Here is a 16,568-nt window from a genome sequence, read left to right on the forward strand (position 1 = left end):
TGCCAACTTTGGAGAAGCTGGAGAAAAAGTCATATATATATATATATATATATATATATATATATATATGAATGAAGGGGTAATTTTCTTGCTAAGAAAACAAATATAAAAAGATAATTAATAGATGAAATGTCTTTGCTACTCAATAGCTGCAGGGCCTTGGTTATTCTGTTTCTTTCGATCTCAGTGTCTTGTAATCTGTATGATGAGCACTAGGCAAGTGAGAGAGGCTGTTCGTGGTACAGTCATTCATAAGAGCAGGATGAGAGGCTTGTCAGAGAAGGACAAGGCCTGGGACTTTGAAGGCAGGTTCCATAGATTTGTTGATTGATTGAAACAAATTCTATCAGCATGGTCCTCACTTTTAGGGGATTGAACTGACAAGATAAATAATGAGAACTAATTAATATAAACCCCTCAACCTTTAAACTGTATCTGTCAATCACAAATATCCCCTGAAGGCCACTCATTCTTCTGGGGGAGAAGTCTGGCCCCTCAGGAGGGAGGGAATTCCCCTCAATGAAATGGGCATCTGACAGACTGCTGGGGCCCAAGGAATTGGGGAGGGGGGTCTCTTTCCTCCCCCAGCATGAAATTCTATCACCTCCAGTTGTTAGAACATGACCAAGACCTCCACTTTGGTGCCTTTTGGATTCTTTTATAGTATCCCTTTTCTCTTGTAGCAAGTTTATCAAAATGTAATTCATATACCATAAACTCACATATTTATAGTGTACAATGCAATAATTTTTAGTATAGTCATAGACTTGTTCAACCATCACCACAATCTAATTTTAGATAGTTTTTGTTACCCCAAAAGCCACACCCTTTAGCAGTCACCTGACCCTTACTCCAACCTGGCAGCTTCTAATCTATTTCTGTGTATCTGGCTATTTCATTTTTTTTTAAAAAATATATTTTTATTGATTTTAGAGAGGAAGGAAGAGAGAGAGAGAAAGAGAGAGAGAGAGAGAGAGACATCAGTGATGAGGGAGAATCATTGATTGGCTGTCTCCTGCACATCGATTGGGGATCGAGCCTGCAACCCCCGGCATGTGCTCTGACCAGCAATCGAACCGTGACCTTCTGGTTCACTGGTCGATGATCAACCACTCAGCCACGCCGGCAGAGCTCTGGATATTTCAAATAAATAGAATCATATTATGTGGGTACCTTTTTCTAAATTGAAGAAAGGAGACCTGGTGACACCCTGATACACTAGCACTCACCCCCTTCTCTTCCTCACCCCATTATCTCAACACACACCTTCCTCCACCTGCTTGCTGATGTATACAATTCCCTTAACCAGCCCTGTGAGGGTGGAGGCGTTGGTGGCAGGCCCAGGTGGGACACAGGGCCTCTGATTAATGAGGCCTTGATTGAAATGCGTTTGTTTGGGACAGGGGTGGAGCAGTGACTCGCATGCTCACTAAGGTGTAGGTGGGCCCTGGCTGGGGGAGGCGGCTCCCAGCAGTCCGGGTTGGGTGACCAGGTCACCCCTGGCCATTGGGCCTGAACACCTCATTCCTAGAGGACCACAGGAAGCCAGAGGTCGCAGTAAGTTCTACCAACGGGCTGCCCCAAGGCTCAAAGACCACGCAAGATTTCCGGGGACAGAGACAGCTGCTGCTTGAGCAGCATCACACCCTGCCCCTTTCCAGTAGCGACAGGGAAACAGGGAGCGACGCCTTCCCCTGTCGCTTCTGGGCAGTTCCACACCCCCTGCTGCGGCCCCAACCAGGAGAAAGAGGGGACGGGGCTCCCAGGGGCTGGAGGTGCGACAGCAGGTGGGGCCCAAATCCAAGGTGCGGTACAGGGTGGTAAAGACAGACCCCAATGTTTGGCTTCTCATCACCCTAAAAGCTGGTGGGTTTGACCAGGTGAAAGATTTTCCTCCAAAGTTCCAGGTAAAGGCGGGCAAAGAGTAGGGAGGCGAGGTGGCGAGGAGCGAGGGAGGGTCGCAGGTCGGGGGCGCCGCGTACTCACAGTCGGGTGAGGCCGGCCCGCGGGCCAGGGCAGCGCAGGGCGCCGTCGGGCGGGCAGCTGCAGGGCTCGGGGCAGTGCGCTCCGCTCAGCGGCCGCGGCAGCGCGGGCGGCAGCAGCAACAGCAGCGCCAGCAGCGGCCACCGCGCCGGGGACGCCTGCCCCATGGCAGGAGAGCCTGAGTGCAGGCTTTGGCGACTGGGCGGGCGCCCTTGATAGCCCTGGAGTGGCCCGCGCCCCTCTCCCCGCCCCTTGGCCTGTCCTCCCACCTTCTCGGCTCCGCCCGCCCTTACCCCCGCTGCGGCGTCCCCGCCGCTGAAATTGTGTTGTGCCTCGACGTGGGACAGAGTTCAGTCCCCCATCACTTCCTTACTGCTGCTTTCCAGGGACTGTCCGTCCGCTACATCTGCAAATAGCCCTAGTTCTGGGGTAGCTGTGGGAAGGGTGCATGCTTGGGTAAGGGTGGGGCGTTCAGAATGCCTGTCCTGGCTCCACTGTAATCAGGAGTGTGAAGTTGAGTGAGTTGTGTCACTTCCCCTAACTTCTTTTATTTCATCAGGGAGGGGACAGCCCCAGACTCGGGTACAAACCATACCCCATCCCAGGGGTGAAAGTGCCCAGCTGAGAAGCTTCTCCTCTCCTTCCTTCTCAGCCCTAAATCCTTTCTCTTTCTTCCCCACCATCTCCCTCCACACTAATTAATCTCTGTCCTACCAACTTCCCCAGTACTGCTCAGTACTCTCTTGGTAGTAACTGCTTTCCTCCTTATATAATAGCGATTTGAGTCTGTTCTAATCTCCACTATAGATTGTGAGGTTCCAGGGATTCTTTCCGGCTTCTACATGGTAAAGATTTGTTGAGTGAATGAAACTGCTCCAATAATATACAGCAGTTACTCCACTAGAGGCCCAGTATGGGCTGGATCTGTGACAGGTGCTTTCCTTCACATCATGTCTAAGCTTCACAGTAAACTAGCAAGTGTTACAATCAGAAAAACGGTGTTCTGAGAGGTTACATGATTTTCCCGAAGTCACACAGCAGCAGAAACCTGTTTGAACTCATATTTATCACCCATGCAAAAAAAAAAAATTACTATATGATCTACATACCAAGGACTTGGAAAGGAGACAAAATGTTATGGTAAACCTGGGGATCCATGATTTCCCCTATTTAATCCCATCATTAAAACACTTTTCTACCTTCCTTCCAAGAACTCTGGAAATCCTAGAAGTCTTTCTGGAAGAGGTGGGCTTTGAGAGCTGGGAAGGTATCCAAGACTGTACAGACAGGAAGTGAAAACAGATTCCTTTTTTTCTGTGTTGAAGTTACCTCTCATGGACAGACTGGCTCAGGCACCAGTCTCTAGTCTCTTGGAGTCTCTTGCCCAAGGAAGGTGAATTTAAAAAATAATTTGGCTTTGCTAGATGACAGCATTGTGCTAGATGGCATGAAAAACAAAGCGTTATATGTCTATATGATTGTCTTTTTGTTCTGGATCCCTGTCTCCAACTGCTTACCTGACTATATTTGCTGTTCCCCTGACCTGGAATGATTTTCTCTTCCTTTTTCATATTCCATTTAGGTAAACTCCTAGTTGTCCTTCACGACTCAACCCAACGTCACTTCCGCTGTAAAGCCTTCTCTGATTCGACCTGCCTGAGTAGTTGTGGCCATAGCACTTGATTCTATAGCCAGTAATATAACACACTGTAATTATGGCTTTAATTTCGCTTCCTCCTGTCCATTCATTTTAGTATTGCTAGGGCATGTAATAACTTCTAGCTCCTAGTAGGTACTCAGTATATATTGTTGAGTAACAGAATGATTAAATGAAACCCATGCGCAGACCTATAGCAGATGCTCAATAAATCAGCTGAGAGAAGCTTAACAACCTTGCTTGATTTATTTTCAACGGGGTCACATTTCCTCTCTTTTAGCTTTGATTTTGGTGGGGAAGTTGGGTTAACTCTGAGCTTTTCAAACATTTCCACCATGTATCCTGAATTGCAGGAGAAAAGGGATGGATACTTCAAGGTGGCTGAGTGGCATTTATTTCAAGTCTTATGTTATATGGGGCCTTTTCTTTTTACTCCATAGCCTGTCTGGTATATAAAAAGAATGTTGCTCCCATCTATCCCTGAAGAACTATTTGATTCTATCCTTGGGTATCCTTGGGAGTTACTTAAACTCCCATAAGAGAAGAACAGAGCAGTCAGAACATCTTGATTTTCCTTTCTGTTTCATCATCAACCATGTGATTTGGTCTTTGATTTCCTCATCTGTAGGAGGAGGGATTGGAGTTCACAGTCCTTAAGGCTCTATTAGCTCTACAATGCAAGGCCTTTGTGGGCAGCTCCTATTGTTTTGTTGGTGGAAGGAGGTGGATTGTGTATATTGACTTCTTATTGCTTGTACTGGATTGTAAATTAAATCCTTTATAAAAAGATGAAGTTGTTCAGTTGAAAGAAAACTTTAATTCTAATGAGCTTTCATTAAACTTTTATATCTCTGATTAATTTCTGTTGTATCTTATCACATTGGTTCTTGTAGTGTACCTCTTATAACAAAATCACACTGATTGTTAAAATCACAAAAGTTCATTACAGTGGAATTTACCTATCCTTCTCTTTAATATGTGACCTATTTAGAGTGAATATTTTTAAATCTGAAGAACCCCTATGTCATATAATTATACTTATGGTTACTTTTGTCACAGAACTTCAAAAGAGCATGACCCACAAGGATTGCTAATTATTTTTTACTGACAAACTAAAGTTTTTGGAATTCACAAGAAGTTTATTCTAACTTAAAGAGATAAAGAATATCTGACGTGCCCTAACTGGTTTGGCTCAGTGGATAGAGTGTCAGCCTGCAGACCAAAGGGTCCCAGGTTGATCTGGTCAAGGGCACGTACTTTGGTTGTAGGCTCCTCCCCAGGCCTGGGGCCTGGTCGGGCTCATGATGAGGCAACCAAATGTTGTGTTTCTCTCACATTGATGTTTCTCTGTCTTTTCCCTCTCTTTCCCACTCTTCCTAAAAATCAATGGAAAAAATATCCTTGGGTGAGGATTAAAAAAAGAAAAAGAATATCTGACACTACAACTCAGAAATCTTAATAAAATTTTTTGAAATTTTAGAACGGGCTTCTTATATTTTAAGATGCAGAAATTTCATTTTGGAAGCTTTAAAAACAAAGATTCCTGGGACTCTTTCCAAAAGAGATTAGAATTCAGTTGATAGGAAGTGGAGCCCAGGAGTCTGTTCTAACAAGCACCCATGCAATTTTGATTCATGGGGTTCCCAGAACACAATTTGTGGAACATTAAAATGGAAGTTCTAGAATTAAATTTGCCTTGAGAAGACAAAGCTCAAGAATCTTTACTATGGACTCTGAATGAAGTTTAAGAATTTTGACCCATTGTTAAAGAAATCTGGTATGTGTTAGCACATGCATACAAATAATATATTTATAAAATTGTTCAACTGATTATAATACTGAGGTTTTGTTTTACTTTTAAGTAGCAATCAGTTTACTCATTTTAATTTTTTTTGCGGGGGGGGGGGTGGAGAATGAGCAATTTCACAAGATCATAGAGCATATTTTTTCTTATGCCTCACTAGATCAAAACTCAATAGCACTTGATGTCACACTGAGATACTGGAGTTGGAGGAAGTCGGCAAAGTAATGAAAAAACCTCAAGCAGATTAGGTAAGATTTTCTGATTCTTGAACACATACCATATTAATATAATACCATAACTGATATTTCTTCCCTCTTAAAAGCACTGGTTTTACCTTTCCCTTAGAAGGAAAGTAGGGCATGGAGGGAAAAAATGTGTAAAGAAAGAAAAATACAGTTAGCCTGTCAGTTGTTCACTTTACCACTGGGAGCAAAATAAAACAAAGCAAACAAAAAAGATGACCCCTGAAAGTTACACTGTGACATTTCATGCAACCTCCCTGTGGCTTGCTTGGAAATTTCACTTTCTGTTTTACTGTCTACATGGTGTGAAATCAGAGATGTGATCAGCTGTGCCATCTCCAACTCTGCCCTGGAGTTCCTGTGAGCCTTCGCAGGAACTAGCTCAAAGCTGAAGGCTGATGGGCACCAGCCCTAGGGATGGGTCTGGGAATAGAGGCTTAAGGATGGTCTGGGGCATGAGAGTCCTTCTCCAAGACTGCTAGAAGAGCTAGAGAAGGGGCCTTGCCACTTTGGTCCTGTTGTTGGAAGGATATAAATGAATTGGGGCTGTTGTCCTCCTTGTCTCATGAAAAAGCTTACCTGCTCTGGCAGTGATTAAAACTACAGAGAGAAAAACAGAGACGAGAGACAGATGTGGGCAAACAGAGTCTGAGGCCAGCACCTTCCTTGGATTTCCCAAGTAATGAGCCAATACACCTCTTTTCCCTTAAGCTAATTGGAGTTGAGTCTCTCTCACTTACAACTAAACTTCCTAATCTCTCCTACCAGCCTTGCTGTGACCTTTATTTGACTTGCCTACATCCTCCGACCCTTCTCAGCTAGGAAAGAAATAAGGATTTTCTATTCTCATCTCTGTCACTTTTCCCCTTTGATTGGTAGCATTTATCACTGTGCTTCCGGGAATAAACTGGCCCAGTGAGTGAACGAACAAATGAATGAATGTAAATGAGTGAAAAAAGAGGCAGTGTCTTAGAAACACATTATTCTTCTTTTTAGAGAAGCTGCATTTTGCTAAATAACTCTCCAAGCATTCCTTCTATTTTAGGGAAGGACTCCTAGTAAACTGCAGCCTTGGTTTAGAAATCAAGTTTTCAAACTAAAATATTAGGTAGAGCCAACACAAAGAAAGAGAAAACTTTCTCATATGATGAAATAAATAAAAAAGGAAACAGGATTTGAGTTTTAAAAAACTGATGTAAAATTAATCAAAGTGTGGACCACAGGATACTGTTGCCTCCCATGCTAATTGGCAGTATTTAGGGAAAAGGTGTCAAAGCTCAAGAAATTTGGGTCAAATTGGGTTCAAGTTAAACAAAGTTCTTTACTGGACACTTTCTCAGAATTTGTAACATGCATTCTGAATCTCCAAGAGGGCCATAGGATATGCAGGGGACTGGTGTTGCTCTGGGACATACATTGGGAATACTGATTTGGGAACATAGATTGAGAAAACGGACTTTTGTGGCAAAGAACCCCTTCACTAACTGGAAGCCAGAGCTGACCTTGGCATGGATATAGCCAACTAATACGTGGACTTGCTGGTGATCAGGAAGGTTGCCTGGATCCCTCTTCTTCTCCCTCTAGCCTTTGATGTGGACAGTCTAGTCGAGAACCCCAATGTCATCAGTATATCCTTTTAGGGTGAGCATTGCCCTCCCCATTCTCCTTTTGAAAAATGAAAATACAGCACACTGATTTGATTATATCTTCATTGGATTTATTTATTTTCAGAATAATTTTTCTGGGTTCTGGGATGGTGTGAAGACCTAGGGTACATGAAGTTTAGGAGGTGGATGCACCTAGATTGAGGGGAGGGAGTGCAGGAAGCTTCTTCCCCTCAGAACAGCACAGGAGCAGACTTGACTTGCCCGCAGATGCATTCAGAACACAGAGATTAGGGTCTGGAGAGTGAAAAAAAAACTCTGTTTTCCTCCTGGCTGCCTTGTGTGGAGGTGGCCTGCTCTCTCACCTTCCTGCTCTCATCCTGTCCCTGGATCAGGCTTGGGTAAGGCTCTCAGTCCCCTTGTTAGACCCTCTTGCTTGCACGTGGCTCCATTAGAGATGCTCAGAGCGCCACACGTCTGCCTGATGGTGTAGATAATACCTGTCATGTTGATTTATGCTTTCTGCATATCATGTCATATGTAGACAAACAGAAAGGCCAGTCATTACCTTAGGGCCTACAAGGCCTTTCTCAAAGGAGGAATCTCCTTCAAGGAATAGGAGTCATTACTGAATTGCACAATATGGGGCATGACAGACTGAGAGAAAGGTGCTCCCATTTTCAGCAGAAGGGAAGGCAGTGGGAGCTGATTCGTAGTGGTGCTGAGGGCGCCTGGGGGAGACTGGGCACGCTGGGAGATGAGGAGTGCTGCTGTGGGTGTGTGGAGTTCGTAGTGACAGCTGGCTGGAGAGATCCAGGAGGCAGCTGGACTGCACTGGTGCAGAGCAAGGGAAACACTGAAATGGGAGAGATGAATTTGGGGATCCTACCTTAATGGTTGTCATCTCATAGAACCACTTTTGGGAAGTTACTTAAGAGGCAGATTTCAGGGGGCTTATTGGGAGATTCTGCTTCTGGCTCAGGACAGGAAATGTGCATTTGGAAAGGGAACCCCAGTCCACCCTCTGAGAAACACTGCTCCAGAGTGATAGATGAAACTAGAGAGAAATTGGAGAGAAGTGGGCTCAGGACAGCATGGTGAGTGGGTTACCTGTGTTAGGGAGGAGGAGGAACAGGAGGAGCCATAACAGAATTTGGGAATGCAGTGAAATCAAGGGGATAGACTATCCACTCAAGAAACAAGACCCATGATAGGTAGACACAAAGGAAACTTTATTCTAACTTGAAATAAAGATATAAAAATTAAAGAAAACCAGATGTATGATTTTACTTCTTCTAAATTAGCCAAAAGAAAAGTCATTTAAAGCAAACACCAAATGGTAGAGAAATAATTGTAAAACAAACACATCCATGCATTTAAAATGATTTAAGCCTTTTGGAAAGCAATATGGTAATTCCCATCCCGATCCAGGCATATGTGTATCAATTCATTGATTCTAGAACTTAGAATTTTCCAAAGAAAATATTCAAACAGGATAAATAAAATGCCATGAGAATAAAGATGTTCATTATAGTAGTGTCCAAATAACATATTTGAAATAATCTAAATATTCAGCAATATTAGTGATTTAAATAAATTAATTCACTTAATTGCTGAAATATTACAGTAATTAAAAATAATTGGACTAATTAAGAGACATAGAAGAGTTGGATATGTTAAATAAAAAAGTTAGAGTACAAAGTAATCTTTACATTGTTAGTTCAAATAAGCATGTTCCTTTGAGAAGAAAACCAAATTTCATTTTCTGCCCCAATCCTGCAACTCCAGGTCAGCTCAATGTGTCATGTGCCATGTTCCTGGTAACCTACAAAGCAAGCCACAGACACCAGTTGGTTTTCTGAGCAGTTACATGGTTCTCAGATATAAACATCATATAACCCCTCTTCTCGCCAGTTCCATCATTGGCTTGGTGTCCAACTCCTTCCTGCTCTTTATCAAATTAAGATGCCACTTCTGACCCTCTGCACTTTATATTAGCATCTGGCCTTTCTCAGTCCTGACTTTTACCTTCTTTCCTCTCAGACTCCACTGTGACAGGCCCTCCCAGTTTCAGACACTCTCAAGTACTAACACCCACATCAAGGGTTCTATAATGGGTCTAAGTTTTTACTTAAAAAAAATTTTTTGGCATTGAAGTAATGTCCCTGCTAAAATTATCCAGGTGGTTTGAAACACCGAATATTGAAAAATATAATACTTTCTCATATTCTTCCCCCATCTACAGCCATGGCATTTGCTTCATTTCTAAATTATATACTTTTATTGCTACCTGCTTTAATTACCTATTGCTGTATAACAATATTACCACAAATTGGGCAGCCTAAAATTGTTATTGCACAGTTTCTGTGGGTCAGGATTAGGGGCATGGCTTAGCTAGTGGAGGGTGGGCAGAGCTGGGGGAAGATCTGGTGGCCTAATCTCTGTATAGACTTTCATTACATTCTGATACTAGCTAGGTTCCAATTAGAATGTTGGCGTGATTAAAGGCTCTGTGAATCTGCCAGCAATGGTCAGCCTGCGATATGGACTAACTTAGGTTTCTTTGGGCTGGTGTCACGTATGTGGCTCATGAAGGTCTCTTCCCCAAAGCTTTCTCTACTTTCTGCACAGGTCTGCGATTCTTCCCCAGAATGATATCCAGTCAAGGTATCAATATTTAATAATAACAGGATGGATTCTTTAGGGGCTTTTGAAAATCATAAAAAAATTAGTTGATAATAATTGAACTCACATAAAATTATGAGAATTATGTGTACTTTAACATATAGCTAGCCTAGATATACTTTTATACATCAATGAGATATGTTTTTTTGGAGTACAATTCTTGAATAAATCTCAAGTTGCTTCTTCCAGGAAAATGGATATAATCTTTACCCCTAAGAAAATAGTCTTTTTTGTTTCGTTTTGTTAATCCTCACCCGAGGATATTTTTCCATTGATTTTTAGGGAGAGTGGAAGAGAGAGGGAAAGACAGAGAGAAACATCGATGTGAGAGACACACATCGATTAGTTGCCTCCTGCATGTGCCCCGACCAGGGCCCAGCAAGGGAGGAGCCTGCAACCAAGGTACAGGCCCTTAACTCAGTGGTTCTCAAACTTCTGGCCCTTTAAATACAGTTCCTCATGTTGTGACCCAACCATAAAATTATTTTCGTTGCTACTTCATAACTGTAATGTTGCTACTGTTATGAATCGTAATGTAAATATCTGATATGCATGATGGTCTTAGGCGACCCCTGTGAAAGGGTCGTTCGACCACCAAAGGGGTCGAGACCCACAGGTTGAGAACCACTGCCTTAACCATAATCGAACCCGGGACCCTTCGGTCCGCAGTCCGACACTCTATCCGCTGAGCCAAACTGGCTAGGGCAAAATAGTCTTCTTTTTGGTCTGATATGTAGTTTTCTTCTCTGAGTGTTTCTAAATATCCTGAACCTACAGGAGGTGGCCTATTCTTTTCTATTCTCATCCAGTCTGCTCTGGGGAGATCGTTTTCTTATACTAATGCCTGTATGATTTTTCTTTGGCCAGTTCTTGGTTTTTGCATCTGCAAATGTTCCAAGTTCATTTTAAGTATCAGGTGTCAGTGATATTGGTGAGGCTGTTCTGCTTCTCTCCACACACAATGCTGTGCCCCAGGCAGCTTGTTACCTGGAAAGACTCTCTTCCGTGGGCTGGCACTAGTCATTTTGCCTCCCTAGTATACTCTTCCTTTGGTAGCTGCACTCTGCTTTGCTTTTCAGGGAACTCTCTGTCCCCTCTTCAAGGTGTTTTGTGAGCCTATTGACCCAAGTGCTCCTTGGTCTTCAACTCTCTTACCTGAGAGGTGATGAGCACAGGACCTGGGTTAAACTTTCTCCTGGGAGTTCAGTGTTCAGTGAATGACTTGTTGGCAGAAGTGGCCAGAGCTGAGTCATTCTTTTTTTCATCTGTGAGATTCTGACTGAAATTCTTGGAACTGATTTTTCTTGTCCTTTTTGAGGACTGCTTGTTTATATCTTTCTTAAGTTCTAGGACATTACCCAATGTCATGTTGTTCTAATAAATTATTATTATTATTTTATCTATATTTTTTAGAGTCAGTTTCAATTGCTTACAACTAAAGAACCTAATCATATACCAAGTCTTTCTACTTTTATTTCCATATGTGGTCCTTTTAAAAACCTTAATTTTAGAGAGAGGGAGGGAGGGAGGGAAGGAGAGAGAGAGAGAAACATCAATGTGAGAGAGAAAAATCGATCAGTAGATGCCCTGACTGGGAATGGAATCTGCCATCCCTTGGTGTAAGGGCTGATGCTTCAACCAACCGAGCCACACCAGCCAGAGCTCCACATGTGGTCTTTTCTGTTCTTTGCTCTATTGGTCAAAAGTGGAAAGGACTGCTTCCCACTTCCTAAGTGTGTTCTGAGTAAGAGACTGCCCTGACTTGTCTTGGTGACGTTGTTAAAGAGACTGATGAATGCCATGGAGAGTAGCAAGAGCGATTACCCTCAGACTCTTAACAAGACACCAGGACTGGGGAGGAGGCAGGGACAAAGCCTGGCAAGGACTTGGGCTCAGCAACATGGGAGCCCCTTACTCAAAGCAGTGGCAAGGTTTCAGGGGAGGGCCAATAATGAACCCAGGGAGCCTGTCATTAGGCTCCTTTGCTCCCAATGGCAAAAATTCCTTTTCTTCAGGCTGGGCATGGGAGCAGAGATATCAGACTTTAAGGGTTCATCATTGGCTGGGACAATGAGGATGTCAGCAGTGACCATGACCTGATTTTTTGAGTACTGTGGAAGCCAACTGAATTCTGGGGAGACCCTCAGGAGGAAGGATGCCTCAGTAATACCAGCGACCGAAATTCTTGCAAGTCTAGAAAGATGAGAACTCAAAATGGAAATTAATTTGATTTAATGAAAATAAAGAAATCGATGTTTTGCATGTCTCAGTGTGTTGACTTAGATTCATAATGGTTATAAGCCCTTAAAAATTCTCATCCATAGCTTAATGTGTGCACTGAATGTCAGTTCTATCCCAAACATCAGCAAGCCTCTCTGTGGGTAAAGCAAAGACATATAGGGCTCTGCTTCAATCTTCCAAGAGCATACAGTCTCATTGGAGAGAGATGACTCAAACAGCTAGGAGGAAGTTAGGTACCCTTACAAGAGCTAATCATCAGCATCTGACAACAATTTAAGAGCTGTACTTGTGCTTAATTGGCAAATGAGTGGCTTAGTCAATAAGCAGTAAGAATTTAGTGACTGTAACATTAAAGGACAATGGGAGGAAGAAAAATAATTTAATGCTTTTTGTTCCAGTAACGATGAGTATGAAGGGTTGCTTGTTCTGAGAAAAGGAACAGTTTGTCCTAGCAGTTCACTGCTTCCCAGGGAGCCCATGCTTTGCCAGCCTCTGGTCTCAAGGGTCCCCCCTCCAGAGATGGGGGGTCAGGCCTACTGGAGCAGCCTGCAGAAATCAAGTAGGCTCATAATGCGCTTAAAGATGTTTTCTGCTTATCTTTTCTCTCTGTCTTCCTAAATGCAAAGCACTTTTCCAGGTCAGTGTCAGAGGAGCCTATGTTCCCCTTCAACAATAAAACCTAGCAGGCAGGGAGGGGATTGCTGGGGGATTAGGGGAACTCAGGGTGGTTTTGTGTGTTGGTGATACACAGTCCTTTTCTTCCATGCCAGTATCCAGCACAAGGCTGTTTGAGAGCCTTGCTTAAAAATCTGAAGATATGGCCAGCTGGGAGCTCTGGGCTCTGATGTAGGGGAGGAGAAGAGACCAGATGAAGTTCCCAAGAGACCAGATGAAGTTCCCGAGAGACCCAGGCTGTGAGGCTGGGTGGATAGAGGAGGGATTTGAGAGTCATGATAGTGTGGAGTTTGTCCCACTGTGTTCTTGGCATATAACTCCCTTTTGGAGCTTGGTTTTACTGTCTGTAAAATGACCACAAGAAAATAGATAGAGCTTTAATGAAGACCAAGCACAGACATCTAAATATCCTACATTAACACATTAAGAAGTGATTATTCACTTTACTAAAAGGATTGTCCCCTTTATAAGAATTCAAAAATCCCATTTACAGGGCAGTTGTCTTTCATTTAAAAGTAGAATTTAGTTTGCAAAATGTGATTGTATTTTCAGCTTTTAAGGAAAATATAAATTGCATAAAGGGAGTTCTGTATGTCTTCTTGCTCTGTTTTTCTTTACCCCTCTACCCAAGATAATGGTGCTTATCTGATGTTTAAGATATGAGTTGAAAACCAAATTGGTAGTAGATTCCTCAGCAAAGACAAACTGGGTTTTATCCTCCAGTGGCTTCTGGACTGGCAATGGACAAATCTTTGTTCTGGTCCAAGCTCCGAAATAGCTGGATTCCTTTGGACAAGTCTTAGAATCATAGAACCTTTGTGTTGTTAGGGGTCATCTAATCCAATCTCCTTTTGAGAGAGGCATTTCAATATCCCTGACTGATATATTTTCTGGACCTCAGTATGTGCATCTGTATGATGAGGAGAATTGATCTTCAATTTGAATCAGGGTCCAGGGTGGGAGTGGGAGGGTTGAGAAAGTAGAAGCCAGGACTCAGAAGTCTAAATGTAATGACATCACAATCTAGCAGAGGCTAAATTCTAGATAGATCATCTAAATAAGATGCCTTGGGGAATCAATCTCTATACATTCCCCCCCTCTGCACAGAGCCACCCTCCTGTGGTCAGTAGTGAGGAAAAGTTCTGAGATCTTGAGGTACTTGCAATTTGACCTGGAGCTACGAGCAGCTCTACCTCTGCATTTATAAAGGAAGATGAAGTCAGGATGTCAAATGAATTCTTCTCATCTTTGGATGAGAATTATTCCAAGGTTGAGCAGCCTCACTGCCTTTTCTCTCTTGCTTCTGGCTCTCTCTCCTGCCTTTACCCACCCCCAACCTTTTTTTTTTTTTTTTTTTTAAAAAAAACAACAAACCCAACAATATGCAAACCTCAAGGGCATGCAGTTGGGTCTGGGTGAAATCAGCTGAGTGTTTACAGGATTTATCCAAGGAAGAGCCCTTGGGTCATTGTCATGGCAATTTCGATAATCCCGACAGGGTGCAGATGTGGCTGTCCAGGGCAATCTGAGAGTGCCTCCCACCCTCCAGCCTCAGTCACTGGTGGGGGCATATGGGGCTCGCTTACCCTTTTTTAGTAATCTATGTGCAGGGGGAAAAAAAAATTCTCATAATTTTAGTCATGAAAACCTTGGGCCCAAAATATTTTATCAAAAACTTCATCTGGAGTGAGAAAAAGGCTCTGCAAAGGCTGGTTGAATCATTGGTAGGACTGGGCAAATATGCCATTTTTGCATAACTGCATTGCTTCTTTATTGCCTGCAAACATGTCTATTTACTCTCTTCGATCCTATCTCCCCTTGCTGCACTTAGATCTGGAATATGAGCTCCTCAAGGCCAGGGATCTTTTAAAATTCATTTCTTGATGTTTTTAATGCCTATCACTGTGCCCAGGCACTTAACAGGACTTTAGTAATCTCTTTTGGGTGAATGAAGAGGTGGCATAAGATGGCAGAGATGTGCAAGGCGACTCCTGTTGGATAGAGATTGGATGAAGATAGGAATGCGTGAGGAAATCGATACCATGAAGATCAATGCCCAGAAAGGTAAATCTGGTGTCCAAGTAGTTGGAGAACTGGAATTGGAAAGAAGTTGGTGGCAGGAAGACCAGCAAGGAATGTGAACCAGTCTCCTTGAAAAAGCATTGCTAGGGGTGCCTAAGAGAGACCTGCTATTGCAGCTCTGGTCATCTGGCCAGGCGCACAGCCAGGAGAGAGATTCAAATGCCTAAAGAGTTGGGCACTAACTTGAACATAAATGTTCGCAGCAGCACTTTTCATAATAGCTAAAATCTAACAACTCAGATCTCTATCAACTAATGAGTGGAAAAACAGAATGTGGTTATCTATATAATGCAGCAATTTTTAACCTTTTCCACATCCTGGCACACATAAACTAATTACTAAAATTCTATGGCACACCAAAAATATATTTTTTGCAGCTCTGACAAAAAAGGTATACTTTTTATTCATTTACATCAAATGGCTGTTGTGTTGGCTTTTTTTTCATTTTTTAAATTTGACAATTTAAGGAGAGAGAGGTCAGTGCCCCTGACTTAATAGTCAGGTATAGCATGTTTTAAAAATTCTTGTGGCACACCAGTTGAAAATTGCTGATATAGTGGAATACCATTTGGCAGTAGAAAATGAAACAAGCTACAGCATAGATGAATCTTGAAAACATTGTGTTAAGTGAGAGAAGCAAGTTACAAAAGATCATATGTTGAATATTCTATTTATATGAAATGTTCAAAATAGGCAAATCTATAGAGACAGAAAGTAGATTAGTGGTTGCAAGGGGCTGAGGGAGGGAGGAGTGGGGAGTAATTGCCAATGTGTATGGGTTTTTTTAGGGGGTGATGAAAATGTTCTAAAATTAAATAGTGATGATGGTTGTATAACTCTGTAAATATACTGAAACCCATCAAATTATATACTTTAAAAGGACAAATTGTATGGTATGTGAATTATGTCTCAATAAACATAATTATTAAAAAATAAAAAAATTAATTGCCTGACATAAGGGTTTAAGAGTTTTCTGGGCTTTGGAGGAGAGGCTGCAGGGGTTCCAGAGAGTAAAAATGAATCAATTAGCAGGTTGTTCATGCTAATAAATACTGTATATGTGCAAACCAATCCACAATTCCGCAAATGGCTGTCTTCTTTTTATTTCCATTTATTTCAAATGTGGGCTGGTACAAATGCAGCTTAGGTGGGGTCCATTTCATTCTGCAGTGTTCCACAAGACCCCTCAGTTCTGGTAGCTGCATGTTAGTGAAGGAGCCCCAGAGCTGTCCTGGACTCTTGCTCCATGTCTGGCCTATTCAGGTTTCACCTGCTCTTACTACAGCCTCTCATTTTCCTAGGACTCAGTTTGCTAGAGGATGATACCATTCATCTTCAAATTGACCCCTCCCTTGGGCTGCTGACCCATCCATGGTCCTTAAGCCAGGTCATGAGTCAGGATGTCATTAGAATGGGAGGCCTTCTTAGAAGCTGCCAGTGCTGTGCTGGCAAACCAGCTCTCTTGAAAATAGGTTAAGTATCAAATGGCAGAGCCAGGATTAGAGTCCTAAATGTGGGTGTATTTAATTACGGGACTGCTCCACTCACTCTTAAAGCACTCACACTAGTTCACAAGATCCCCAACAGGAAGGTCT

General features: G+C 42.7%; 1 protein-coding gene across 1 annotated transcript in view; it reads right to left on the reverse strand.

Annotated features, from left to right (window-relative positions):
• The window catches only part of LHCGR (luteinizing hormone/choriogonadotropin receptor), a 56,145-nt gene extending 53,995 nt beyond the window's left edge, over positions 1 to 2,150 (reverse strand). The window contains exon 1 of the mRNA XM_070428431.1: positions 1,987 to 2,150. Coding sequence (XP_070284532.1) covers positions 1,987 to 2,150 — 164 coding nt within the window. The remainder of the gene's footprint in view (positions 1 to 1,986) is intronic.
• Between the last annotated feature and the right edge of the window lie 14,418 nt (positions 2,151 to 16,568).

This window comes from Myotis yumanensis, unplaced genomic scaffold (assembly GCF_028538775.1).
Source record: "Myotis yumanensis isolate MYYU_CA2020_CCGP unplaced genomic scaffold, mMyoYum1.0.hap1 SCAF_11, whole genome shotgun sequence".
Classification (NCBI taxonomy): domain Eukaryota; kingdom Metazoa; phylum Chordata; class Mammalia; order Chiroptera; family Vespertilionidae; genus Myotis; species Myotis yumanensis.